At 43.7% G+C, this 27,040-nt stretch overlaps 1 protein-coding gene across 1 annotated transcript in view; it reads right to left on the bottom strand.

Moving 5' to 3' along the window:
* LOC135873002 (histone-lysine N-methyltransferase SETDB2-like) overlaps nt 1–27,040 on the bottom strand; it is a 96,299-nt gene that overhangs the window by 12,127 nt on the left and 57,132 nt on the right. Inside the window, exons 14-20 of the mRNA XM_065397461.1 lie at nt 26,646–26,760; nt 24,231–24,282; nt 22,155–22,287; nt 18,385–18,492; nt 17,460–17,593; nt 13,110–13,156; nt 2,608–2,666 (exon numbers count right to left, since the gene is read on the bottom strand). Of these exons, the coding sequence (XP_065253533.1) occupies nt 2,608–2,666; nt 13,110–13,156; nt 17,460–17,593; nt 18,385–18,492; nt 22,155–22,287; nt 24,231–24,282; nt 26,646–26,760 (648 nt within the window). The remainder of the gene's footprint in view (nt 1–2,607; nt 2,667–13,109; nt 13,157–17,459; nt 17,594–18,384; nt 18,493–22,154; nt 22,288–24,230; nt 24,283–26,645; nt 26,761–27,040) is intronic.

The following is a 27,040-nucleotide window of genomic DNA, read 5'->3' as shown; positions in this document are numbered from 1 at the left end:
AAGGATCAAGTAAAGATCCCGACGCTGGTACTCAGCTCCTGAAAATCGTTGTCTGCCCAGGGCAATGTCCACAAAGGTATGCCCATACGCTTTCCAGATCCTCTGGTTCTCACAACTGACACCAGCCTGGAGTGCTGGGAAGCACACATGAGAACCCAAACAGCTCAAGGCATCTGGAGCCTGGAGGAAAGAGCTCACAGAATAAACCTGGTGGATCTAAGAGTAGTAGTAGACTACACAAGAAGATCAGACTCCCTATTCATATCTTCCCAACTGAAATGCTAAGGACTCAGAGCTTCCAAGTCCTCCATTGCTAGATGGATTATGCTATGCATTGTGGAGGCTAAAAAGACATCAGAGATTCCGGTCTTGGAAGGGGTCAGGGCACACTTCACAAGATCTCTGCGTGGGCAGAAAGAGAAAATACATCCACATTGGCTATTTGCAAGGCAGCCACCTGGTCAATAGCTACTACCTTTATCAAGCACTATCAGCTTGCCATCCTGTCATCTGCAGAGGCTTCCTTTGGCAGGAAGGTTCTGCAGGCAGTGGCCCAGAAATTTTTCCCTTTCAGCAAAGCTGATGAACGAGGAAGGATACCTTTTTTCCTTTCTTCTTTCTGACCTTTTCTAGAACCCTCCTGACATCTGTTCACTGTCTCCTGCTTCTCAGACATCCAGAATTGTGGGCTGCAGAACGGAAAATGTCTTATTGATACTTTCATTTCTGCGAGCAGTGTCTTTCACAACTCTTATGAGCCAAACGATCAGATGCTGAGTGGGACAGCTTTGGAATAACTCATTTGCCAGCAAGTATGAGCAGAGGGAGTGTGGCCAAAGCAAATGGTTCCAAAACTTTGATCTGTCTCTGTTAGCTACAGACGAAGGGAGCAGCCCAGGCGTTCAGAATTGTGGGAGACTCGCTAGCAGAAAGGAAATTATGGGTAAGAAATTTTCCAATTTAAGTGGATTTACAGACAGAGATTAATTTGTCCCAATAGGCTCATCTACCAATCAAAGTAGTACTTTGAAAGCTGTGGATTCTCCATACACCCTCTTTTGGTCTGCCTTTAACCTCAAGATCTTGGAGTTGTAGCAACTATTCGTCTGCTGAGGAAAGCTTGATATGGCTTCCCTGGAAACAGTTAGTAACTCTCCTCCTGTCTGCTAGAGGGGATGTCACCATGCACAGAGCATCCTGCTCTCTAGAAGTCAGCGTGCTGCTCTTCAGCTGAGAACCAGAAGACTGAGCTATGATTTTGTCCTGAACGCTGATCTCGGTGTGGCAGTGCACTGCATCCAATGAGACTCCTGTGCCAGCACCACATTTTTCATGTTTCGAATGTATCAAGACATGAGTCTGCATGGCCTGTCATTTTAAATATCTTCATAATCATGGGTGCAACTCAGGATGCTGGATGCTCCATTTAGCTTTTTATATCCATAGACCATATATATGTATATTTGACGTGCACTCGGGTGGAATCTTGGCCCCACTGAAGTCAATGGGAGTTTTGATGTGGACTTTAATGGAGCCAGGATATCACCTTGAGAGTCTAAATAAACTGGAGTTAGAAGTCTGCTTTACAAGAGGTACAAAAAATGCAGGCACGTTTTGGCCTATGGCCTTCATGAGAGTCCAGACGCAGTCTTAATGTCCAAAGTTGAGAGAACCTTCATGTTAAGAATTAAAATCTGCACATATAGTTGTAGTTTCTCAAATGAAGCCGTGCTAGTTGAAATCAATGTGACTTATTAAAAATAAAGAGATGCAACTGTGCCCGATACTGGCCTGGTGGTAATGCGCTATTTGGCCATGCAAGACCTCTGTGTTTAAGGAAAAATCACTTTTCCCCATGCCTCAGAATCCTAGAGCTCTGGTATGGCCGACTGTCATATCAGCCGATGATGTCATGGCATCTTGTGTGTTCTCTTGTATCCTGGTACTTTACAGAAGAAATACAACTCAGGAGAAAAAAAACTTTCTGTATAAGCCAAGATCACAGTCATGGGGCCAAAATCACCCTTGGTTTAAGTGGCCACAATTCCAGTGCAGTTGCATCAGATGACACCGGGGTGGTGGAATTAGCTCCACCCAAAGTAACTGTGAATGTGAAACGTATTGCTTCAAGGGAATTATAAGACTGAAGTAAGGAATGAGAAACCACTGTTTAGGAAATGCGGCTGCTCCTGTGCGCAAGGCCAGGGCCGGCTCCCACATTTCTGCCGCCCCAAGCAAAAAAAAAAAAAAAAGCCGCGATCGCAATCGGTGGCAGCAATTGGGGGGGAAAAAAAAAAGCCGCGATCGGCGGCGGCAGTTCGGCGGCAGGTCCTTTGCTCCTAGAGGGAGTGAGGGACCTGCCGCCGAATTGCCGCACATGCCGCCCCTCTCCCTTGGCCGCCCCAAGCACCTGCTTGTTAAGCTGGTGCCTGGAGCCGGCCCTGCGCAAGGCACAAGTCGTTGCCTGACTTCCCATTTTTCGAATATGCTAACACAATCTCTTGCAGAAGTCTAGCTAAACTTGTAACAACACAAAGTGGATTCCTCCATGTCTTTAGCTACAGTGGTGGTTTAGGTTTTAAATAAAACTGCTTGGATTCAAATTACCCTTTTTTCCATGAAGGTGGAAGATTTCATTCCATGCCTGTTCCTCTTATTGTCTGCATCTAGAAATCAAGAGACAATTCTGTAAGAATGTAACATTCTTAGACAAAAGATAGATCATTTCACACTTAATTTTGACATCTCTATTTCTGAGGACTATAAAGACAGACACTCTGGATAATAGTCACAGTATATTTTAGCTTCCCTGACTTTCTGACATTTCAGCTGGATGTACATTATTTCCATGAAATCTAAAATATTGCCTAATCACTAGAGCTGCCTAAAAAGACATGTAAATCTTTGTACATTTCCTCCTAATTTGATTATAAAGCAAACTTCAGACTTTTAACTCTGCACTGCAGAGTAAATTACCCCTCCCAAGCTAGGGCTAACAGACGGAAGTAAAAGATTTATTTTAAAAAAAGAAAAAATTCAAATAAGAGTTGTTATAAATAGTTCAGAAAGCAGTTTTAATCTACAAATGAACCCATGTTTATTTTAATACAACTCATGACTAGAACTATTTTGTGCATGTAAATTTACTCTGAGAAATTTAGCATATATCACCTCATATACAGTGGTCTTTCAAACTTTAACCAAGCAACTTCCTGAAAAACTCAGAAAAAAATCCTATACAGAAACCATTTTACTTGTGTGGCAGATTTTTGTTTGTTTGTAAAGTGTTTAATAACGTTTACATGAAAACAAGATCTTTGGTCTTGAAAGTTCACCTGCTCCCACTTCGTATTTGCTGCCAAAATGTGTCAGACTTTCTTAGATATCATGCTAGCTCCCATGGAAGTGATTCCACCATCGAAAACAGAGAATAATGACTTCTGGCAAGGAATAAGCAGCAAGAGCAGGTGAAGTATTGAGAAACAAAGATCCTGTTTTCATGTAAATGTCCCTAGTAACTAAAAACAAACAAACCAAACCAACCCACCAACTGGAAAGAGAAATGAAAAAGAGGCTATACAGTCCCTCTTTATTTTTAGAATCAACTGCCTCCTGTGTGGTCAAATCTGTGAAGGTATTACTAGTATACACCATTCTTTAGGGAGGAACTAATTGGTCCATTCTTGATACAGTGGGGCCAAATCTTCAAACTTGAGAGCCTAAAGTTAGGTATATAATTAAGTGACCCAATTTTCATTGGTGCTGAGCACCCACAGCTTCCATTGACTCAAAAGGAGTTGTGGGCACTCAGAACTGTTTAAAAATAATTGTATCATTTATTTAGGCACTTAACTTTAGTCATCCAAGTTTGAAAATGTTCACTCATGCACATAAAGTACTGTTCACTAAGAGTGCTCCACTGTCTAAGAGTGCGCCTCATTGACCTGTAGCCATACCATCTTGTGGTATGATCCCATCAGATCTCACAAATTAAGCAAGATTAGTACTTGGTGAATATTCATTTGAGTTTAGTACACAATATAAAAGCACCTGTGGCATCAATTAAAAACAAAATGTACACAAATCAGCAGAGCCACCCCCAACAAAAAAACAAAAGCACTTCCCCTTTTCCAGAAACATGACTCTCACTGCATTCTCCAAATGAAAATAGATAGAATTTTCAGCATTCTTTGCAGGTCAATTGCTCCAAACTATCTAAGACCAAGGTGAAGGAAGAAATATGTTTCAAAGACTCCCTCATGGACAACACTCCGCCTCCCTCCCCTTTTAAATTGAAGGCCTCCAGCTTAAGCACCTCTGCTGATATCAGTTACAGCAGTGTTGCATTGGGAAAGAGGCTGTTCTCAGGCAAACAAATGGTACTATTGCACTTTTTTGACCTGAGCGGCTAGTAAAATTTTGGGGCCCTGAGGATGTTCCCATTGGAAGTAGGAATTGATGGAGTTTGGTATGGTCTTCGATGCAATCTTGTTTACTTGCAAGGAATGTACAAAATCCTTCTCTAAATGCAGGAGGAACCAAGAAAAAAAAGGAGCAGTTTCTTAGGGTTGGTCTACACTCTATGAAGTTAACTTGACCTAAGTCATCTTGCATCAACCTATTTGTGCATGTGTCTATGCTCAAATTTGTGTCCTACCAACATAAGTGCCCCCTTACGCGGATGCAGTAACACCATCTCCCCAAACAACATTGAGTCATGGTTGACCTACTGTGGTCAATGCAATGCAAGTGTAAACACCATGTAACCTATGTCCACCCTTAACAGCCCTCCAGCAGCTGTCCCACAATGCCTGACACTGACCACTCTGGTCACAGTTGTGAACTCCAGTCTCCAGGGGTCATAGAGACCAGAAGTCACTACCCCCTTTAAGACTCTACATATTTTTTAAATTACTTTTCTTTATTGCCCAGCGTGGTGAGCACACCTTGCAGCTCTCCTTTGTTGTGTGCAGCTGCTCAACTGATCGTGCCGGATACATGCCCCAGATGTGATCCTGCCTGGAGCAGACAGGAGGCATTGGCTCTCTTGGGCCCGTGGGAAGAAGAGGTTATGGAGCAATCGTACAAACATGGACCTCTACGAGCAGATTGCACGGGGGATGCTGGTGAAAGGGTACAACAGGGCTCAGCAGCGGTGCTGTGTGAAAGTGAAGGATCTGTGGCAGGCGTTCCGGAAGGCCAGGGAGGCCAACATAAATCTGGTGCTGAGCTGCAGACCTGCTGCTTTTTTAACGAGTTGCATGCCATATTTGGCAGAGACACCCCCACTCCCACCACACACACAGAGCACTTTGGATACCTCCAAGGAGCCCCAGACACAGACCCCTGCTGTGTTCCCCCAGCAAGGAGAATGGGGGACATGCAACCTGGGGGTTCAGCTATGCCACAAGAGAGGATCTTTCCGAGACTCCACTGCAGTCTAGTCAATCCCAGCAGCTGAGCATGGGTGAGCCCGATGTCGGGGAAGGAACCTCAGGTAAGTGTGTGAACGCATGTCCCATTACAATGTTTAAATGAGCAGATGCTACCCAACCCCAGTGTAGCAGGACACAGGTGTTGACTTTTCAGTAATTTGCTCACACTAGAAGAGGTAGCGGTACAACAAACAGAGGTAGAGTTGTTATCTGCTTTTCATTCCCCTGTAGACTTAGTTGGGGAGGAGGGGAGAGGGGCACATACAGAGCAGTTTGTGTGTGTACACAGGGATGTCCCTTGAATCCTGCTGAGAGGTCGCAATGAAACTTTCATGGAAGAACTCTGCAATCCTCTCCCAAAGGCTTCTAGGGATGGCTGCCTTATTTCTTCCTCCATAGTAGGACTCTTCCCCACGCCACTCCACAATGACTTTGGCAGGCACCATTGCAGTAAACAGGCTAGCAGTGTATGGGCCTGGATAGCTTAGGGGCAGCAGCTGTGCTCTCTGTGTCTTTGTTGCCCTCAGGAGCAAGATATCAGCTAGAATCACCACCGCCTATGGAAAGTAGCACCAGTGCTCAGTGCCATTACCCTGCATCATACTCATAGAAATATGGGCTGAAATTTTATTGTTTCATGCAACAGAACGATTCCTTCCTCGTTGCCAGCCCTTCCCTCACTGGGCCACACAGCACCATCGCTCAGGCTGGAGGGGCGGTGCTGTGCAGAGGCGCATTAAGGCTGAAGTGTCAATAAGCATGTCTTGTTTAAAACTTTAGTGGAGCAAGGGAAAAGAGTTCTGAAACTTAACTTTCACTTCCCATTGTGGCTCTAAATACAATGATACCTCTGGGTGTTCCATCTGTAACTGCTGCTGCTATGGCCAAGAGGGGTCCCCCTCCACCCACACAGAATGCCTGACCATAATAAGGAGAAAGAAGAGGACACAGGCGGATCTATTCTAGTGAGGTCCTGCAAGCCAGTGCTGCACTGGGACTGAAGGGTGAATGTTGCAGACAGTATGGCGAGAGGCCCTGGAGTGGAATAAGATGCATCTCTGACAACAAACACGAATGCTGCACACTCTTACTGACTTACAGATCCAACAGTCACAGTCTCTCCCACTTTATAGTCAGTGGAGAACTCTATTCTAGCACCTGCTCCACACCTCTCAACATTCCACATGGCATCAAGGGCTTCATCCCTAAGCCTACCTCTACACGCTGGGGGACAATAAGGGGAACGACAGCTTCACATACGTTCACCGGTGAGAGCTATGATTGCTGTATATGTAGCCAAAATGAATGAAAATGGCCATGAACGTTCTTTCCCCTATTATGTTCATTTATTTCAGACATAATAATAATATATGGAGATATACCTATCTCATAGAACTGGAAGGGACCTTGAAAGGTCATCAAGTCCAGTCCCCTGCCTTCACTAGCAGGACCAAGTACTGTCCCTGATAGGCGCACACACACACCCCTAAATGGCCCCCTCAAGGACTGAACTCACAACCCTGGGTTTAGCAGGCCAATGCTCAAACCACTAAGCTATCTCTCCCTCCCCCCCACCATTTTTATTCTGTTTTTTAATTGCACATTGGTTTTTTGCACCACTTTTGGTATGCAAGAAAGATGTATTTTTTGGTAAATAATTCATCTTTATTACTTAACAACACATGCTGCAGAATGCCTATTGCTTCTCAAAGCACCCACTACTAGTTCTTGTACAGAGTGACAGAACTCAGGATCAGTGACAAACAGGGTACTAATTATAATTGTACAGCGAGTACTGCAGAATTATTAGGTGCATTAACAGACAGTGTTATATTTATAAATGTACACCAAGCACCACACAATTCCTAATAGCCACCAAAAGTTCAGGGCCAGGTACAGCACAACAGTCCGCCACGCCACATTACTGTGCCTGACTGTTAAGTGCTCTTTCAAGGCTTCCCTCAGCCGCATAGCTCTGCATTGAGGTCTTCTACTAGCCCTTGTGTTTGGCTATTCCAACTCAGCAGATAGCCACTCCACCACTTCCCTCCTGGCAGCAACTTCCCCACTTTGCCTCACAGATATTATGCAGAACAGAACAGGCAGCTATACCCATTGGGATATTTTTCTCACTGAGATTCAATCTATTGCATAAACACCTCCAGCATCCCTTCAATCTACCAAAAGCACATTCAACTCTCATTCTGCACCTCCTAAGCTGGTAATTGACTCTTTCCTTAGCATTGTCGAGGTGGCTAGTGTACGGCTTCATGAGCCAGTGGAAAAAGGGATAGGATGGGGTCTCTAGGATCTTTACTGGCATTTCAACATCACCAATGGTAATCCGCTGGTTGGGGAAAAATGTCCCTGCTTGTAGCTTTCTGAACAGTCCTGTGATTTTAAAGATGTAAATGTCATGCACCTTCCCTGACCAGCCAACATTGATATCGGTGAAGCATCCCTGGTGATCTACCAATGCTTGCGTAACCACAGAAAAGTAGCCATTTCTGTTGATGTACTCTGGTGCCAAAATAGGGATATGCGTGCCATCTATTGCCCCACTGCAGTTCTGGAACCCCATTGCTGCAAATTCATCTAATATGTCTTGCTCATCACCAAGAGTCACAGTCCTATGCAGCACGAGACAATTAATGGTCCTATACAGCTGCATGACACAGTGGCATTTCCCAACTCCAGAATGATTTCCCACTGAATGGTAGCAATCCTGCATGATGAGCTATCACAGAGCGAACGCCACTTGCTTCTCAACTGTCAGTGTAGCTCTCATTCTGGTGTCCCTGCACTGAAGGGCTGGTGCAAGCTCAGCCCACAGATCCAGAAATGTGGCCTTCAGCAGCCAAAAGTTCTGCACCCACTTCTCATCATCCCAATCCTGCATTACGATGTGATCCCACCAGTCGGTGTTTGTTTCTCGGGCCCAGAAGCAGCACGGCACCATCTGCAGCTGCTCCGTGAATGTCTCCAACAACCTTGAACTGGTTTTCACTATGTCCCACAGCAATCTGTCTTCCACAAAATCGTCATGTCCCCCATGGTTGCGGTTCTTCCTGCGGCTCTGCAAATACTGAAGGATTCTTCATCCTGTGTTTGCAACGCTCATGACAATAGTGCAGAGCTGTGAGGGCTCCATGCTTCTGTCAGAGAAGGCGGACAGTGAGAAGTGCTATGCAGTTTTGTGGGGGTTTTAAAAAAGGTGCAAAAATTATGGGATATGGATGGCATTATGGGATGGAGAAAGTTGCATGATGGGAACTTAACCCCTTGCTTCCAGTCATTGCTGCACGACTAGTTTCTGCCGCATCGTGCATCGCCAAAGTTTCCCAACAGACAGCACGCCAGATGATGGCGAGTTGCCCAATAGAATTCCTACCCTGATGCAACAGAGAGTGCATCCACACAAGCACTCCTGGTGAGTATGCACAGTGCAAGGAGCCATGTATACACACCTATCAATCTGAATAGGGTTTTAACTCAACCCACCTACCTCACAACATCTCTTCCTACCTCAGCTTTGTCCATCATCCCGATAAGGCCTAAAATGGTGACGCTCACCAATCAGACCAAAGAGAAATCAATAATTTAACAAATTAAAAATTATACAAGTTAACTATTCACATATGTACAGTGTCTTTCTATCAAGATGTTTTTCATGTTACCAGCCCAAAATAATTTTATTCCCACCCAAACCTCTTTAGGGCTTTTCTCTCCCTGGATTTCCTTTCAGCCTCTGAGGGACATCTACTGTTTCTGTGGAATTTGCTGGCTGAGGCAGACCCTGCTCATTGTATTATAATGGTGAATTCACTTTTGTAACAACTTTTCAAGACTCAACTTCCACAGCTACATTCTCAGATTCAGAGGGCAGCCAAAGTGAAATTCTGTCCCTCTGATATCTTCTCAAATGGTCCTTATGGAAAACTTTTGGTTTAGTTCTGGCCCCCAACTGTGTTCTTGTACACCACTTCATTGATTTGGGTCAGTACTGTAGAGGGTCCTTGTCAAGGTTCATCCAACTTAGGGCTCCTACTCTTCTTTCTTCTAGGACTGTAGAACCAGACAGGGTGCCCTCTTTTAAAAATTTCCTCTTACATCATACGGCCTTTCCATTTTGTCAGAGGCTAACTTCTAAAGGTATGAACTTTTTCAGTTTTGGAGTGTAGGGTTTCTACGTAGTTTAACTCCCTTTGTTACTCTTCAGGAACTCCACACAAGAGGTTTGCTGGGGTCCTTAGTTCATGTCCAAACATGAGTGCTGCAGTACATTTTGTACTCTCTTTGACTGCTGCTCTATAAGCCATTAGAAGAAATGGGATATGCTAGTCCCAGTCCTTTTGGTACTGTTCTACAAATGTAGCCAGCTGAAGCCCCAGATTCCTATTGAACCTCCCCACCAACCCATCAGATTGTGGGTGTACTGGGGTTGATCCTTGTAATTCTGAGCTTTGCCCCTTCAGCTTGTGTCCCCCCCCATTTCTCCTACTAGGAGAAAGGCTTTCACTAGACACTTGTGCCAGTCTGTGCTGGCCCATCTTAAATTTATAACAATCATTTTTGTGGCCAGTTTTGTCACAGTACCAGCATTTAACTGAACTGTTTCCTTTAATTTTTGCATTGTTGCCAATTTCCTTTGTTTTACAAACCAAATTTATCATTTGTTCTAATTGTTCAATATACACCTCTACCTCGATATAACGCTGTCCTTGGGAGCCAAAAAATCTTACCGCGTTATAAGTGAAACTGCGTTATATCGAACTTGCTTTAATCCACCGGAGTGCGCAGCCCCGCCCCCCGGAGCACTGCTTTACCGCGTTATATCCGAATTCGTGTTATATCGGGGTAGAGGTGTAGTCATGAACCAGATTAAAATCCCCTCTTTCATCATACATGTTAGACACAGAGCCATACTTACAGGGCTTATGACATTGAGTTTCCATCTTCCTCACTGGCAGCTACTTCCTTTTCTGATGAACTGCTACAAGAAAAGATTTACGGTAAGTTCTGTGGCAAATTCCACAGCCTCTCAGAATGTGGCTTTGGCTTGTTTTCACTGATCTTGATCTGCAAGTCCAAGTCAGCTGAGCATCTATAAATTGATCCATTGCTAATCTATGCCTCGGTGGCACCAGGATATGCCAGGAACACAAGCCTCTTGCAGGTCCTCTTCCAGTTCAGGTGGGGTCTCTTCTTTCCCTCTCCTTCTAAGTCTTAGCTGTACACTGGCCAGCTCAGATTGATGGCTAGCTCCAAACTACAGGTCAAAGGCTTGTACCAGGTCTAGATACCCCCAGAAAAGAGATGGAGTTAAGTTCTGCAGCACCATTAGTGCTGGGCTACCCAAATTGACTACTAGTAACCCCCCTTTCTGACCATCTTCCCCATAAGCTATGTTGTTGGACTGAGCCAAATAAACCTCCCAGGGAGTTTTCCCCTCAAAGATATAATAGGATTTTGCATCACTGGAGCTGGGACAGCCCAACCGCTCCCTTCTGGGCCTCTGTAGGTTACAAATGAGATAGAAAACTTGTCTTCTGGCAGCTCAATTCCTCATTCAGGTGGCTGTGTTCCATTGTGATCTGTTGATTTCCTTCTGGAGCTTAATTTTCCGATGCTTGAGTCATTGCAGCAGCTCATCTCTGTTAGCAAGTTCCAAGCAGGCTAACACTTGCCTGGTCTCCACTATTTCATGGGAAAAAACTTCTGGTTTGTGGCAGTCAGGTTACTGGTCACCTGTTTGATCACCTTCCCATTCCATTCTGGGAACTTTGCAACTGGGCTTCCCAACCTGTCTGGACTCTTTGTAGTTGCTGGGCTCTTTGTAGAGACTTGACCTCTGCCTGCATGTCAACCCGCAGTCCTTTCTGGGAATCCTCCAGATGATGGTTTAGTTCCTTTTGTGAAGCCTTCATCTCTTGTTTTAAATTATTTTGTGAAGCCTTCAACTCCTGTTTCAGGACTTGTTTTAAATCCCACTGGCCAGTTTTGATTTATGGGAGCTAACCATCTCTCTCCTTGGACACTGGATCTTGCTCCTGAAATCAATGTTGCCACTTCTCAATCAGAGCGGCTAGTCACATTTTAGGGCCTTGAGAACGTTCCAGCTGGAAGCAGAAACTGATGGAGTTTGGTATTCCTTTTGATGCATGTGCAAAGTCCTTGTTCCCCAAATGCAGGAGGAATCAAGAACAAAAGGATCAATTTCTTATCTTATAACCTCAAGCCTCTTTAGCCAACCAACCCCAAAGTGCTCTCTAGTTTTTTCCAGGGTCACACTGTGATCAGGCTATTGCTTGGCTTTCTTGTTTTTTGCCTCTGCCTCTCTCTCTGTTCTTGTCTTTTTCAGTCTTTTGTCTCTTCTGCCTTCACACAAACACACATACTCCCTACCCAAAATAATACTCCACCAAAAGCTTCTGAGTGGGCTCACCCTCCTTTTATTTTAGGTGAGGGTTTATGCTTACAGTTATGTTAATTGAAGGGTGAGGTCACACCTACCACTCTGAATGGGGTTTTAACTCAAACCACAACAAGGTTTCACCCAGCTCATAAAAGTACTTAAACAGCATTTTACAAACATTAATGAAGCTTGTCCTAACTCTGAGGTTTATTAAATCTTCCGTATGGCAGAAATTTGTGTTGCCAATTCAGCGAGCAGTACTCAGCTGTATGAGTGGTCATTATATTACTGTCCTAGAATGATATTAGATGACACTATGGTGCTGAAGAGGCCACGTTTTTGGATGAGATATGAAATTGGCCCTGCCTTCTTGTGGTCATTACAAAACCCATGGCACTTCTCCCCAGTTCTTATTACAGGTTCTTCACTTTCTATTCTGAATGGCTGTAATGTGTTAGAAAGCTGAGGTGTTTCACGCTCAAACTGGCTGCGTTTCAGTGGTAGAGGAAGTGATCCTTATATGTAGTTTATATATCGGTGTTACATTGATAAAGCTCTTTGGGATCCTGCAGAATGAAAGGCACTACTATAAAGTATTTTGAATGTGAAAAATGCTAATTTGAGAAGGTTTAATATAACTACAGATAAGAATCCCAAGTGACTAGTATTGTAACAGCTCTCTTTTGGCAAATCAAGTGTTAATTTGTGCATCTTTAGTACTGTGCTCATGTTTTACAAGTCATTTTGCTCAGCCCAGCAATCTCAGAGTGCAAACGGTAAGAAGCACTTGTGAAACTGTGGAATGTATTTTAAAACAAAATACTTAAGTCAAATGTTGGTGCCAGCCAACTTTCTAGAATGTGACCCTGTCAGTATAGGAGTATAGAAAGGAGCTATAATGTTCAATACAGGGCCAGATTCTCAGCTCGTGCAAATCAATGTAGTTCTATTGAGAATCTGGTCCACAGTGTTTCTATTTTATGGTTTTAACGTTTATCTGGAAAACCTCAGGGCAACTCTTACATACAAAATACTTCTTACGTAAAATGCTTTGAGTTTTCTGTGCAAATACATGGATCTCAGCCGAACCATTACTGCAAGATTAGAAACATGGTTGTAACTTTTTACGAAACCCACAATTCTACAGGGGAGGGGAGTGACACTAACTTTATTCATATGAATTGGTGACCCACTGCAAATAATGTAGAATGCAGATTTAAAAAATAAATGAAATCAACCAAACCATTAAAGAAACTCACCATAATGATTGCTCCTTTTGCCTGGGTCATGTTTTGGACAGAACACTCTAAAACATTGGTTCAATTTTAAAAGAGAGAGAAACAGTATTAATTAATATGTAAACAATGATATACTAACTTTGTTTTTCAAGATATCTTCCCTCTTTTCACCAGCACCTATACTAATGATACAAAAAAATCTGAACACAAAACTGAACCTGTTTAAAACTGAAATTTGAGCATTATCTTCCTCAGCTATGAAATCTGACCATGTTGAGCCTTACCACAGGCACTTTTATAATACAAGCTCCTGTAACTTTATTTGCAAAGCTTGACTAGATTCAAATGCTGTTATGGTACAGTTTTGAACTAACTGTTAAACCAGCATGTTCTCTTGTGACATACCCCTACCCATTGCTTAGGCAGAGTGGCCAACAACTGCTTATTCCATTAATTCCTTTTTACCTGATTTAGAGAGTTCAGTAAAGAGGGGGGGAAATCCCCCTGCTGCCACCAGTTGTTGCAGATTTTTGGAGGGCAACATGGATCTACTATAAGAGACTAAGGACAGGTATAGTAAATAATAATTGTGTTTACCAGAGGGTGAAGAATATATAACAGTTGCTTTCCTGAAGAACACAAAACAACTGCCCACCATTTATAGAACACCTTTCTTCCAGAAGGATCCCAATGCACTTTTCAAACTGTATTACAATGCTGGCGTTATGGCCGAGATGGCCTATTTTCAGAAACTAGCACTGAAATGTTTTGAAGAAAATGTTGTCAAAAACAAAGGTGCAATAATGTACTGTGCATTTTCTAATTTTTTTTAACACAGCCCTAATCTTAAAGGTCCACATTTTGTTCTTTTGTAAAAATGAGGCCTACTTTTGTATGTGCAGCTACTGTGACTGTTCATTTTCTCACACAAATACCAGATGTGTGCACTCTCAATAATTAAATCCAGAAAGCTAGGTATGGAATTGCACATTAAAAATAATTTGCCCTATTTATACCACAACATTTTTATTTTTTTTAATAGCTCACAGCCCTATCTGGTTCTTTCCTAATTAACATGTTTTAAAATACAATTAACACATTTAACACATTTTTACTAATTCACATATTTATAATCCCTCCACCTTTTATCATCCTGGTTACCCTCTTCTGGAGCATTTCCAACGCTCCAGTACTGTTTTTACAAATGAGCTCCCCAAGTTATGCTAAATTCTGCAGCTGTTTTCTTTATATAGTGCCATAATGACCACTTTTCATTTTTGCTCTATTCCATTTGCTTTCCTAATCACACTAGTCATCATGCTGATGGTTTTAAGTTCTAAATCCCCATCCGAGTCATATCCATTTAAGACGTTATCCATTTTGACACAATACTCATTACTTTACGTTTTTTCCATGCACAATTGCATGTGTCGTCAATCCATGCCCACAGTTTTTCATGTCTCTAATTTCTCCACTCTTGGGCAGTGGCTGGCCCTCCTAGGTTTGCTAGCTTAGCTTCAAACTTGTGCATGCTGCTGCATGTCCCTTTATGTGCATCACTGATGTATAATTAGGACCCTGCCAAATTCACAGTCCATTTTGGTCAATTTCACAGCCAGGGGGTTTTAAATTAGTCAAGTTGACGTTTTCAGACTTTTACATCTGAAATTTCATGGTGGTGTAACCGTGGGGGTCCCGACCCAAAAGGGGGTCAGGGTGGGAGGGTTGCAAGGCTATTGTAGGGGAGTTGTGGGATTGCCTCCCTTACTTCTGCGCTGCTGCTGGCAGGGGCGCTGCATTCAGAGCTGGGCAGCCAGAGAGGAAAGCTGCTGGCCAGGCGCCCATCTCTAAAGCCAGCACCACCGCCAGCAGTGCAGAAGTGAGGGTCACAGGGTATGGTGTGTGTGTTACCATAGCAGTTATGGTTTTCTCAGCAGTCTCCTGCCTGAGTGGGGCACTGACAGCTGGACCCGCAGCCTCTCCGCATCTGGGGCCGCCAGCTTCTTGTAGCCAGGGGAGATCCTGGAGGTAAGTCTGACCCTCCCCAGGAGTGGCCTCAAAGGGGAAGAGGAAGTCTCGTCCCTCCCCATCCCCAGCGGGGACTAGCAGCTGGAGCCCTGTGCAGGGTAGGAGCTCCAGGCTGCATGCCAGATTCACGGTAGAGATCAGGTTTCATGGTCCGTGATTCATTTTTCACAGCCATGAATTTGATAAGGCCCTATGTATAATGCAAAAAAAAAAAAAAAAGTTTGGGTCTAATCCTCACATTTTCCCCCTCACCGTGCTCCAATCTAATCTGTATCAATGTATCATTCTTCAGCCACCGATTTAGAAATTTGGTACCAATGCTATGCTCCTCAACTTAATGAGCGTTTAATCTGATAACTTACTAAAAGTCTTAAGTCCTCATCAGTTATGCTTCACGTTTAATAGTTTTCACTGTCACACCTCCTGGCAGAAATTAATCAAATTCTAAGCACAACCACCTCTTTATAAATCTGAAGCTATTTGATTCATTTCTTAACGGCTGTTCAATGATAGGCTTTCAGGATGCAGAAATTGAATCCTGGAGTCTATTTTGGGCCAACATATTTTTTCCACACTTTCTAAAGCCATCCTACATCAGCCATGCTTTGTCTTCTGCTCCCAGAAAGTTTCTCTTTTAGGCTACTCTCCTTCGTCAGCCTCAGAGATTCTGAACTGAGGTCTGTAGAGTGCTTTACAAACATTAGTAAGTTAACAAGTTAAATGTCACATCATCCCCATTTTACAGTTGGGGAAACTAAGACTCACAGAGCTTGTCACTTGTTTAGCATCACATACCAAGCCAGTGGCAGAGCTGGGACAGTTAAACTGCTACTGGAATCAGTGGGAAAGGACTATTTTTGTGCTTGTGAAACATGCCAGATTGACAGCCCTACCAAATAACCCAATGGTGCATGTATTTTGTCATGTGAAAACCCATACTGGTTGTAGTGCCTTGCCTCTTCCTGGAAGAGGTAACAATAATAAAGTCCACACCCTCAATGACAGAGTAAGCTTCAACTGTCATCATTCCATAGCACAGAAACAGACGTTGTGGATTCTGAGCACTCCAAACTTTACCAAAATATATCGGCCACCTCCACAGTCAGCTGCAATCCCAACATTTAGAACAATGAGGGAGAACCTCTTTTCTTTGAGCAACCAGCACCATCTCTGGCTGAAATGTTACAAAATTCTAGTATATGCATATACCACCATTACAGTGGGTTTGGAAGGCATTTAGAAGACTTGCTCAAAGCTAGTTCAATTCTGCTGGTATTGGGAACACATATGAAACATGAGAAGTTCTTTTGTATGGGGACACAAAGTTTTCCACTAGCATTCCAGGTGCTGAACCAGAGGGGAAACTACCAAACTCTCTAAGGTAGATGGTCTTAGAGAGCGCGGCAGTGTCCTTGTACTGAGACTATTCACTGAAGCATGTGAACCCGGAGTAAACCTGAATTTGGGTGGAAGCAATATTCTACCTTGTGGGGCAGACATGTTTACTGACCAGATGGCTAATGAAAACTGCGTCTCAATTTTAGCTCCATGCTCTTTCGGGATTCTGTCAGACTGATGGATATTGTCACAGGGAAGACCCAGGAAAGAGAAGCAGGGGGAATTTTCTCTTTCTGGGAAGGGCCTCGTGGAGGCAGGCTGGAGAGAACACCAGGGAGCTGGTTAGCTCCCGTGGGAGGTCCTGAGATAGGGCCTGTAAGAAGCAGGGAGGTCCCTGAGAGAAGCTGCCAGAGTCCCTGGAGGGGGAAGGCAGTGGGGAAACCTGCTAAGAAGTGCCTCCAGAGAATAAGCCCTGGGAGGCAGTGCTCAGCCTAAGATGCAAAGAAGGAACTCCGCAGTGCTCAGGAGTAAGGGGTGCAGAGCAGGAAACTTCAACGTAGCGTGAAGGGGCAGAAAGATCATTTGTCTGGAGGTTTATTTGCATTCTTTAGCTGGACTTTTGTTACCCTAGATGGAGACAGAACTTAAATATGACCTGGCCGGAAGGCTGGGCTGTGGAAGACAAATAGAGACAAAACATCAACGGGGCCAAAAACGTTATGGTCAATGGTGCACCACAACCTGACACTAGCGTGCGCTACTGCAGTGAATGGAACCATCTATATATTCCTGTCATTAAATGGAGTTTTTTTCCATTGCAGTGCTAGATAGAAACATTTTTTTCTACTGCTCTCAAACACACAGAGTTTCAAACACGGCTGGGTTGCAAAGGACCTTTTAGGGGGACATACACATCAATGTTTTCTGCATTTAAAAAAAAAAACAACTCTTTTTTGACAATGCCACTACAACCTATAAAAAATTAGAAAATGGTTTGTTAAATACCGGTAAATTCCTTGCCCTCCATCAGTTTCTAACGCTGCATCATCACACAGTGCACAAAAGTAGTGATAACTCCTCCGGCAGGTTTTTATCTCACATCCCACAGTGGCTCCTTTCTTGCGACAGAAGTTGCACATCTACAGCAGAAGGAGTTAAGTTGTTAGCAGATATAGACATTTTATAATTAGTAACTAAAATCTTATACTTGAGAGTAAATAGCTTCATCAGTGAACGTGCTTAAATCTTTAACTCTCAGCCTCCCTCTTCCTGTTCGTCATGCAAAGTCACTCCTCCAAACCCCAGCTCAGCTCATTTTTCAACCAACTTTCTATTATTCTCTCTGCTCTTACACAATTATATTAAAATCAGTTAATATTCTTAGAAGGGACTCAATGATAGTGACAGTGTTGGGCTTTACATCTGTAAATATTTCACATTAAATGTGCTCAGTTTACAAGTATGGAGATGTTGGGAACAATTTTCAAAAACGCCCAAGCTCCACTTTCAAAAGTGACTTCAAAAGCAAAAGGACTAGAAACTTAGCTCTCATTTAATAAGAAATCTTTTCCTTTTCTAGGTCCCACAAATCAGGAGGTTACTTATGTGTAAGCTTAGCAGGACCCAAAATCTGCCCTCTGCCAAAAAGTGCCTTTTCTTAGAAAGGAACCAAAACAGCCTTAATTTCTACTGCCAGACAAAAGTGGCTATATACTTCAGGTTCCACTAAGTACAGAATCAGACTCATGTTTCTGATCTTTAATTACTCTGATCTTTGGTAAGTCAGAATGACTGGGTTCTTGTATGCATTTTATTCAAGCTTCTATGTCACAAGGTCATAAAAATGTCACAAACAGACTTCATGATCTAACGTGCTGCTGTTCTTACTATAAATTATAAACAAGGAAATATTTGAAAGAAGCTGCCTTACCAGCCGCTTTCCTCTCCTGATTTCACTCTGAACTGAGGCCACATCAAACCTTGTATCCTGATTCTCTGGGTTATGCTCTTCGGATTCTACAAATCCCGAGGAATATAACTACAAACAAAACAAAAGACAGCAGTAATTAACAGAGTGACTCAGCCAGTGAGAAACTCTGATGTGTATCAGTAAGGAATGATAGAAAGTAGATGGGTCTTCAGTTCAGTGTCAGACATGAGAACTGTGCACTTTAAAAAAAAATCTGCATTTTTATTCACCCCACAAAGCCCCCTAAAGGGGTAAATTTTTATTTCTTTGTTTTTAACAAACATTGTCCCATATTGAGTGGGGGAGCACTGCTTAGCTTTTCCACCCGCCTACAAGACAGGACCAACGATACTAGACTCCACCAACTGTTAAAGGAGGTTTCATATGAAGGGAACATGGCATTTTTACAGGGCTCACCAAGGAGGCCATCATCCTATCCATGTCCTCTTTTGCCAGTTAGCCCAGCAGGTTTGACAGAGCTCAGGATCTTTCGGGAGGGACTCAGTTGGAAGTGACAACAGAATTAACACTGGCAATGTGATACCAGGCAAAGACTGGCAGTGAATTGTTGGAGAAGCAACTTAAACAGGTTGAACAGTGGCTGGAAAAATATAGCAGAAATGTATGCATGAATACCTACTGATGTACTGGACTATGACAACAAATTAGAAGGGATAATTAATTAATAACTACATTTGATTATAAGAAAACAAATGATCATACTTAAACAAAACCTAGCACCAAAACTGTTACTTAAAATACATGATAAATTTACAAGAAGACACAAAGCTTGGTCAGCTAAAGGAATAAGAACATAAACTCAGGCCTTGGCTACACTGGCGGTGTACAGCGCTGCAACTTGCTGCGCTCAGGGGTGTGAAAACGCCCCCCCCCCAGCGCAGCGAGTACAGCGCTGTAAAGCACCAGTGTAATCAGAGCCTGCAGCGCTGCAAGCTATTCCCCCCTCGGAGAGGTGGAGTACTTACAGCACTGCGAGAAAGCTCTCGCAGCACTGGCGGCGCGACTACACTCGCGCTTCACAGCGCTGCCGCGGCAGCGCTGCCGAGTGTAGCCAAGGCCTTAGAGATAAGAAGCCACTTAGCACATGTTACTATGGGTTCAGAGCGACTAGTAAAGCTGTAACAATGTTGCTAAACCAACACTGGTTTGCTTTCAAGAATCTGAATGTTTGTTTGAAACATATAACACTGTAAAATGAAAAATAAAAGTAATCAAATTAATAAAGATATAAACACAATTTAGTAAGAACAATAGATAGCTGATCTATAAGGGGAAGAAATAAAAGTGGAGCAAAGGATTTGTGATGTATGATATCAAAAAAAGAAAAGCTCCAGTTTAATGTAATAGGTATCCTACACACTAAAATATCAAGGTATAGGTGTGGTTATAGCAAGGAAAGTGACTGCAAAGATGGCACCTTTTAACTTAAAAGATCTGCTCTCTGTGAGTTTAAAAACATACCTGCATATTTAATGACAATTTTTTCATATTACTTTTCTCCTGATACTATAGCAAAACAAATAAATTTAGGAAGAGGGCTCTCATAAAAGTATACAGAATAGTTAACTAAGTTCCAATGGCGGAGCCAAATTCTGCCCTTAGTTACGCCTAGCTGAGGTCAGAATATGATGTCCAGAATCTTTATTACTGGTGCTGATGTGAAAGAAGGAAATATCCAAGGGTAAGATTACAGGGCTAGCAGATAGTTTGCAAATAAAATCTGTCTTCTGAGTAAATTTGTTCTAGAACCACAATAAACCTAGAACCTCACAAGGACATTTTTTCATAGCCAATTCTTAAATTAAAACCCCACTTAATTATTCCTTATATTTAAGACACACACAAGAAGCTGCCATCTTGCCACTTTGATCATGCAAATTATGGCCTTGATCCTGCAAAGACTAGGGACATGTTTACCTGTTCGCACTGTAAGGAGTCTGATTCAATTACTTCAGTTGAGACTACTCACATTATATCCAATTTAGCACATGCATAAGTCTTTGTAGGATTGGTCCAGGGACTGAAAGACTGCTTTGCCATTCAAAATCATTGGAAGTCAAAGGGTTTCAAAGTTGTTGCGAAACAAGTTCATTTTTGTTCTGAATTCTTACCTAAGGCACTTTCTATAGTTTCTAAATTTAACAACGGCTAACCAAAATATTGAACTTGTCTTGAACTCTGAAATCCTTTGACTGCCAGGGTTTTCTTTTAAGTGACAAAACAGATATTTTCAGTCCTGCTTTTTTGTTGTCCTTCCTTCTACTGCCTACCCAGACCCCTGGGCCCTATTCAGCATTGTCCTGTAACTTATGTAGCTAGTTATACCAGTGAAAATTTGATGTAAAATGCTACTATTCTGATTTAGTAACACTTTACAGTCACTTTGCACTGGTGTAAAGTGACTATACAAAGAGCAAGGCAATGATGACTTGGGCTAGTTTTTACTCTTTCTACATTCCATCCCGACTCCTGTATTACTCTTCTTATTCCCCTCTACCTCAATGCACCAACCATTTGGGCAAGTAAAAAAAATATATATATATAACAGTCTGAAGCTCTAATCATTGGAGCACCAGAAGACCATGAAATTGTAGATCATTCACTGCCTTCTGAAACAGAGAGGGAAAGAGTTCTCTTTTCTTCTAGAGCACTGGCTCTCAACCTTTCCAGACTACTGTACCCCTTTCAGGAGTCTGATTTGTCTTGTATACCCCAAAGTTCCACCTCACTTAAAAACTACTTGCTTTCAAAATCAGATGTAGTGTCACAGCACACTGTTACTGAAAAAGTGCTTACTTTCTCATTTTTACCAGATAATTATAAAGTAAATCGATCGGAATACAAATGAAATACATTTCAGTGTATAGTATATAGAGCAGTATAAACAAGTCATTGTATGAAATTGTAGTTTGCACTGACTTCGCTAGTGCTTTTTATGCAGCCTGTTGTAAATCTAGGCAAATATCTAGATCAGGAATGGGCAAACTATGGCCCGCGGGCCGGATCCGGCCCATCAGGGCTTTAGATCCGGCCCACGGGATTGCCACCCTCATGGCGCCGCGGGTCCTGTGCCACTCCCGGAAGCAGCTGGCACCACTCCCATTGGCTGGGAACGGGGAACCGCGGCCAATGGGAGCTTCGGGGGAGGTACCCGCAGGCAAGGGCAGCGAGCAGAGCCCTCTGCCCCTCCCTCCCCCAGGGGCCACAGGGACGTGGTGCTGGCAACTTCCGGGAGCGGTGTGGGGCCAGGGCAGGCAGGGAGCCTGCCTTAGCCCCGCTGCGTGCTGCTGCCACCCCGGAGCCGCTCCAGGTAAGCAACGCCGGGCCGGAGCCCGCACCTTGAACCCCTCCTGCACCCCGCACCCCAACCCCCTGCCCCGAGCCCCTTCCTGCACACCACACCCCCTCCCACACCCCGCACTCCCTCCTGCACCCCAACCCCCTGCCCCAGCCCTACATTCATGGCCCTGCATGCAATTTCCACACCCAGATGTGGCCTTCGGGCCAAAAAGTTTGCCCACCCCTGATCTAGATGAGTTGATGTAACCCCTGAAGACCTCTGCGTACCCCCTGCGTACACATACTCCCGATTAAGAACCACTGTTCTAGAGTAGACAATTATGTACAATGTCCATATTGTCTTTGAAATTTTTCCTTTTGGTCCTTCTTGATTCCTTTAATATTATTCATATGTTAAGAAAAACTCTCACCAAACAATCCTGATGAACTGCAAGATTTTGCTTTTCTGCAATGTACATTATAGCACACTCTTCATCTGCTGGACAAAATGCACACTTCCTTTTCACCATCTTCTCCATTATCTGGAAGTCACCTGGAGAGAGACTGTGGAACAAAACATAAAACCGTTAATGCAACCACCCTATACCAGCTGGGAGGAATACGGAGAGTGTAGCTGGTGAGGGCCCACAGCATTTCCAGATCTAGCTTCTATTCCACTTGCATCCCAGTAGACTTTGTGCCCAGCCACTCTAGCAGTGATTGACTGGCATGAATAAAACATGACTTGCTGAGATAAAAACAGAATAGAAGTTGTCACGTTATTGACTTGAACTGGGATCGTATAGAACATGGTTGCAACCAAAGTCCTGTTGTGGCACCAAATCTTGTATAAAGGGGGTCAAATGAGGTGTCTAAGACAAGGTTATGGTTTACTGGTTATGATTATGCTGTCTATATGTGTGTATCAATTTTAGTTGAAGTTATGAATATTGGCTCTATACTGTCTGTATTTCAAACTTATGCTATGCTTCTGGGAGACATCCCAGACAAGTTGGTGTTAGCTCTGCCTAGCCTGCTTGATGGCCCATTAAGGACCATCAGCTATACAATTGACCCATTGAGAGAAGGCAGATACGCCTTGTAACTCAGCAAAGTATGCAGGAACTTGCCCATGTGACTCCAGACTCCATTTTGCTGTAATTTTCCACAGTAAGAACAAGGAGGTGTTCTTATACCTGGAAAAGACTATAAAAGGCTGATGCCTCATCTCCATCTTGTCTTCAATCCTGCTTCTTACCTCTGGAGGGACTTTGCTACAAACTGAAGCTCTCAACAATGGACTGATGACCCATCCCAGCTGTGGATGTACTCCAGAGACTTGATTTGAACCTGCAGTTTATTCTATCACTGCTACAAGCCTGAGCCAAGACTTTGACATTACTGTATGGAATTGATTCCATCTAACCAATTCTAGCTCTCATCTAAATCTTTTTCCTTTTATGAATAAACCTTTAGATTTTAGATTCGAAAGGATTGGCAACTGCGTGATTTGTGGGTAAGATCTGATTTGTATATTGACTTGGGTCTGGGGCTTGGTCCTTTTGGATCGAGAGAGCCTTTTTTCTTTTACTGGGGTATTGGTTTTCATAACCATTTGTCCCCCTAACGAGTGGCACTGGTGGTGATACTGGGAAACTGGAGTGTCTAAGGGAATTGCTTGTGTGACTTGTGGTTAGCTAGTGGGGTGAGACCAAAGTCCTCTTTGTCTGGCTGGTTTGGTTTGCCTTCGAGGTGGAAAAACCCAGCCTTGGGCTGTAACTGTCCTGTTTTAAGCAATTTGTCCTGAAATGGCACTCTCAGTTGGATGCCACCAGAACCAGCATCGTTACAGAAGTTAGCTGCTAGGGGCTCTAGCAACTGGCATTGGAGGAATGAGAACTAGAATTTTTTCTTGGAAAGCCACTGGTGGGGGCAGGGATCAATATGAAAACTTCCAAACTTGCTCAGCAATACATGGCTCAGTGAAGAACATTTCATGCAGATACCAACAACCTTGCATGGGCTTGTGAGTCACTTCATACGATGTGTAGCAGCTTTAGTTTAGAAGATATTAGTCTGCTGCCATCAGCACCTCAAGCTTGTTCTTTCACACATCTAACTGCAGCTGCATTAAAGTATCTGTCACAGTTTAAATAAGCAAAGTAGTACCGCCAACTCCCACAAATCTCCTCCCTGAGTTCACAGGAAAGAAGGAGAGAATGTTGTTTCTTTAACATAATGGGATTATAGAAAAGAGATTTGCAAGTAAAAAGGGGAAAGGAAAAGACAGGAAGGTGAAATTAGATGGTTCCTCAATAACAGAAGGAAGTTAGAGGTCTGCAACCACTGCCACTAAAACATTGTCAAGGCCAGCACCACCCTGGGCAATACCCATTTTCTGTACACCAGAAATATTTTAACCCCCTAGCCTTGTTATAGTGAATCTCTATTCTCCTTTTCTGTCCTTATCCTTCCAGTGTTTTCCTTCTCATCCTCTTTTGCCTTACCACATTATCTCATTTTTCTTATCTGGCAGCTGCAATAATTTTTTAAGGCCATCTGCAAATAAAAGTCATAATTCAAACTCTTTCAGTACAATGTGTCCAGTGTCCCCAAGGACCCAGGTAAGATGTTCATTCAACACACCAGTAATATAAACTTCACTTTTTCTGTTGTCATGCAAATCCCCAACACTCAGAGCCTCAGCAACTGCTAGCTCCCACTAGGTGTGATGTTTCAAGATGCTCTCTGCTGGTGATGTCACATCAGAGAGTGCTGGAGCCTATTACCTGTAAGGATAAAGAAAATCTTGTTTAATTTCTCCAGGACTGTGGGGCTTTAAATGTTTATTTTTAATACATGAGTGAGAGAGAGGCAGCATGGTCAAATACAGCACCAAGAACCAGGAACTCCTAAATTCTAATCCCAGCTGTTGACTCACATTCCATTTGTGACCTTGGGCAAGCTCAGTCTTCCCATCTGTAAAACAGAAGCAGCACTGTTCACTCGATAGAGCACTGGACTGAATCAGGAGACTGAGGGTCTATTCCTGGCTCTGCCACTGACCAGCTATGTGACCTTGGGCAAGTTACTTCACACCTCTGTGCCTCTGGTTCCCCTCCCACCCGTTTCTGACTTGTCTATTTAGATTGTAAGCTCTTTAGGATAGGGACTGTTTCTCACTATCTGTCTGCACACTAGGGCCTGATCTCAGCTGGGGACTCTAGGCGCTATCTTAACACAAATAATTAATAAAAAGTAGGAAAGGGTTAAAAAGACAACTAGGCAGAGATTAAAATACAAAGAGAAGTCACACAAAGGCTAACCACAGTCAAAAATGCAAAAGGGCCTGGATAAAAACAAATGCCACACACAGAAGGGATAACAGGAAAAGTGAGAAAAGGGTTTGTGCTGCATCCCTCCTGTTCCTGAATGTTGTCCATTTAGGGCTAGATCCTGGAACTGGATCTGTGTGGGTACATGGGTCTACCTGTGTGGGTCCAGTTGTAGGATCTAGCTCTTAGACCGTAAGGCAGTGGTGGGCAACCTGCGGCCCTTGGGCTGCAGTAAGGTCTTTGGGGAGGGTTCATCTTCTCACAGATCTATGGAGTACACAGATCACTGTTGGGCATTATGTAAATAACAGCACTACCTCCACCTTGCTAAGACTTATGAAGATGAAAATTCCGACATAAATGCTAAATATTATTTGCTAATCTACAGACTGAAAAGCACTTCGCAATAATGTAAAACGATGCTGCAGAGTAATAATGAGGATGGCTTTCTCGTAATTGTTCATGCTTGGCACTGGAAGTCAGGAGATCTGGGTTCTTTTCCTGGCTGTGACACAGACTTGCGCATGTCACTTAACCTTTCTGTGCTTCAGTTCCCCCTGTGTAAAACGGTGATAATTATACTTCACAGGGGTACAGTCAGGGTCAATTCATTAAGGGATATCATCAAACTGAAATTGGTCAATTTCAGCAAAAGGAAGTAAAGCAGCTTTGTACTATCCCCAAGTTCCTTTGCAAAAATATTTCTTTACTTGTTTAAACCAGTTGTTCATATTTTTGATGTTTTTTTTCTGTTACTATCAAAAAACCCCAAACAGGAGTGTGCATGCAGGTACACAAGTTGGGGTCAGAATACATGAATGGGAGGAACACACATGTAATGGAAGCACTAGAGCAGGGGTCGGCAACCTTTCAGAAGTGGTGTGCCAGGTCTTCATTTATTCACTCTAATTGAAGGTTTTGCGTGCCGGTCATATATTTTAACGTTTTTAGAAGGTCTCTTTCTATAAGTATATAATAAATAACGAAACTATTGTTGTATGTAAAGTAAATAAGGTTTTTAAAATGTTTAAGAAGCTTCATTTAAAATTAAATTAAAATGCAGAGCCCCCCGGACCAGTGGCCAGGACCTGGGCAGTGTGAGTGCCACTGAAAATCAGCTCGTGTGCCGCCTTTGGCATGCATGCCATAGCTTGCCTACCCCTGTTCTAGAGGCAAGTGATAATTCTTGGCTCTGGCTGTTTCTCCTCTACCTTGTGGAGGGGAACTCCAGCTGCTGCTCCCCTTGTGTGTGGCTTTTGAAGGGCAGAGGGGGCGGAGGCAGCACATGGAGCTAGGAGCTGAAGGAGGGGAGTTCCTGTTGCCCTTCCAGGGAGGCCCCCCCAGGTAAGCACTGCCCCATAACCCAATCCCCAGCCCTGAGCCCCGCCCCCCCATGCCCAAACTCCTGCTGCTGGGGGGTGGGCCCAAGACTGCCCCAGCAGCGGCTGGTGCGCCTGGCCTGGGCTGCCCAAGCTGCTCAGGCAGCTCCGCAGCCACCCACGTGGGCCGCTGCAGAAGTCACGGAGGTCATGCAAAGTCATGGAATCCATGACTTCTGTGACCTCCATGACAAACACGGAGCCTTACTCATGTTCAGCTGATTATCCACCACAACCTCCAATTCTTTTTCAGAGGCGCTGTTTCCCTGGATAGAGTCCCCCAATCTGTAAGTAGGGCCTCTGTTCTTTGTAAGTGTATACATCTAGGAACATTTAGCCATATTAAAACACAGTTTACTTGCACCCAGCTTAACAAGTGATCCAGTTCAGGGGTTCTCCACCTTTTTCTTGCTGAGGCCCCCCTCAACATGCTATAAAAGCTCCAGGACCCAGCAAGGGGTGGGGGTGGGGAGGGACTCAGGGCTGGGGGGGGGGGGGGGGGGGCCTTGGGCATAGGCATAGTTTTACTTCTATTTTGGGGCGGGGCAAGGGCTGATGGGGCTCGAGCCAGCTCCACACAGCAGGGTCCAGAGAGGGAGCGCC

Source organism: Emys orbicularis, chromosome 1, assembly GCF_028017835.1.
Source record: "Emys orbicularis isolate rEmyOrb1 chromosome 1, rEmyOrb1.hap1, whole genome shotgun sequence".
Lineage (NCBI taxonomy): Eukaryota > Metazoa > Chordata > Testudines > Emydidae > Emys > Emys orbicularis.
Note: the sequence above shows the minus strand (reverse complement) of the source record. Positions and strands in the feature narration are given on the sequence as shown.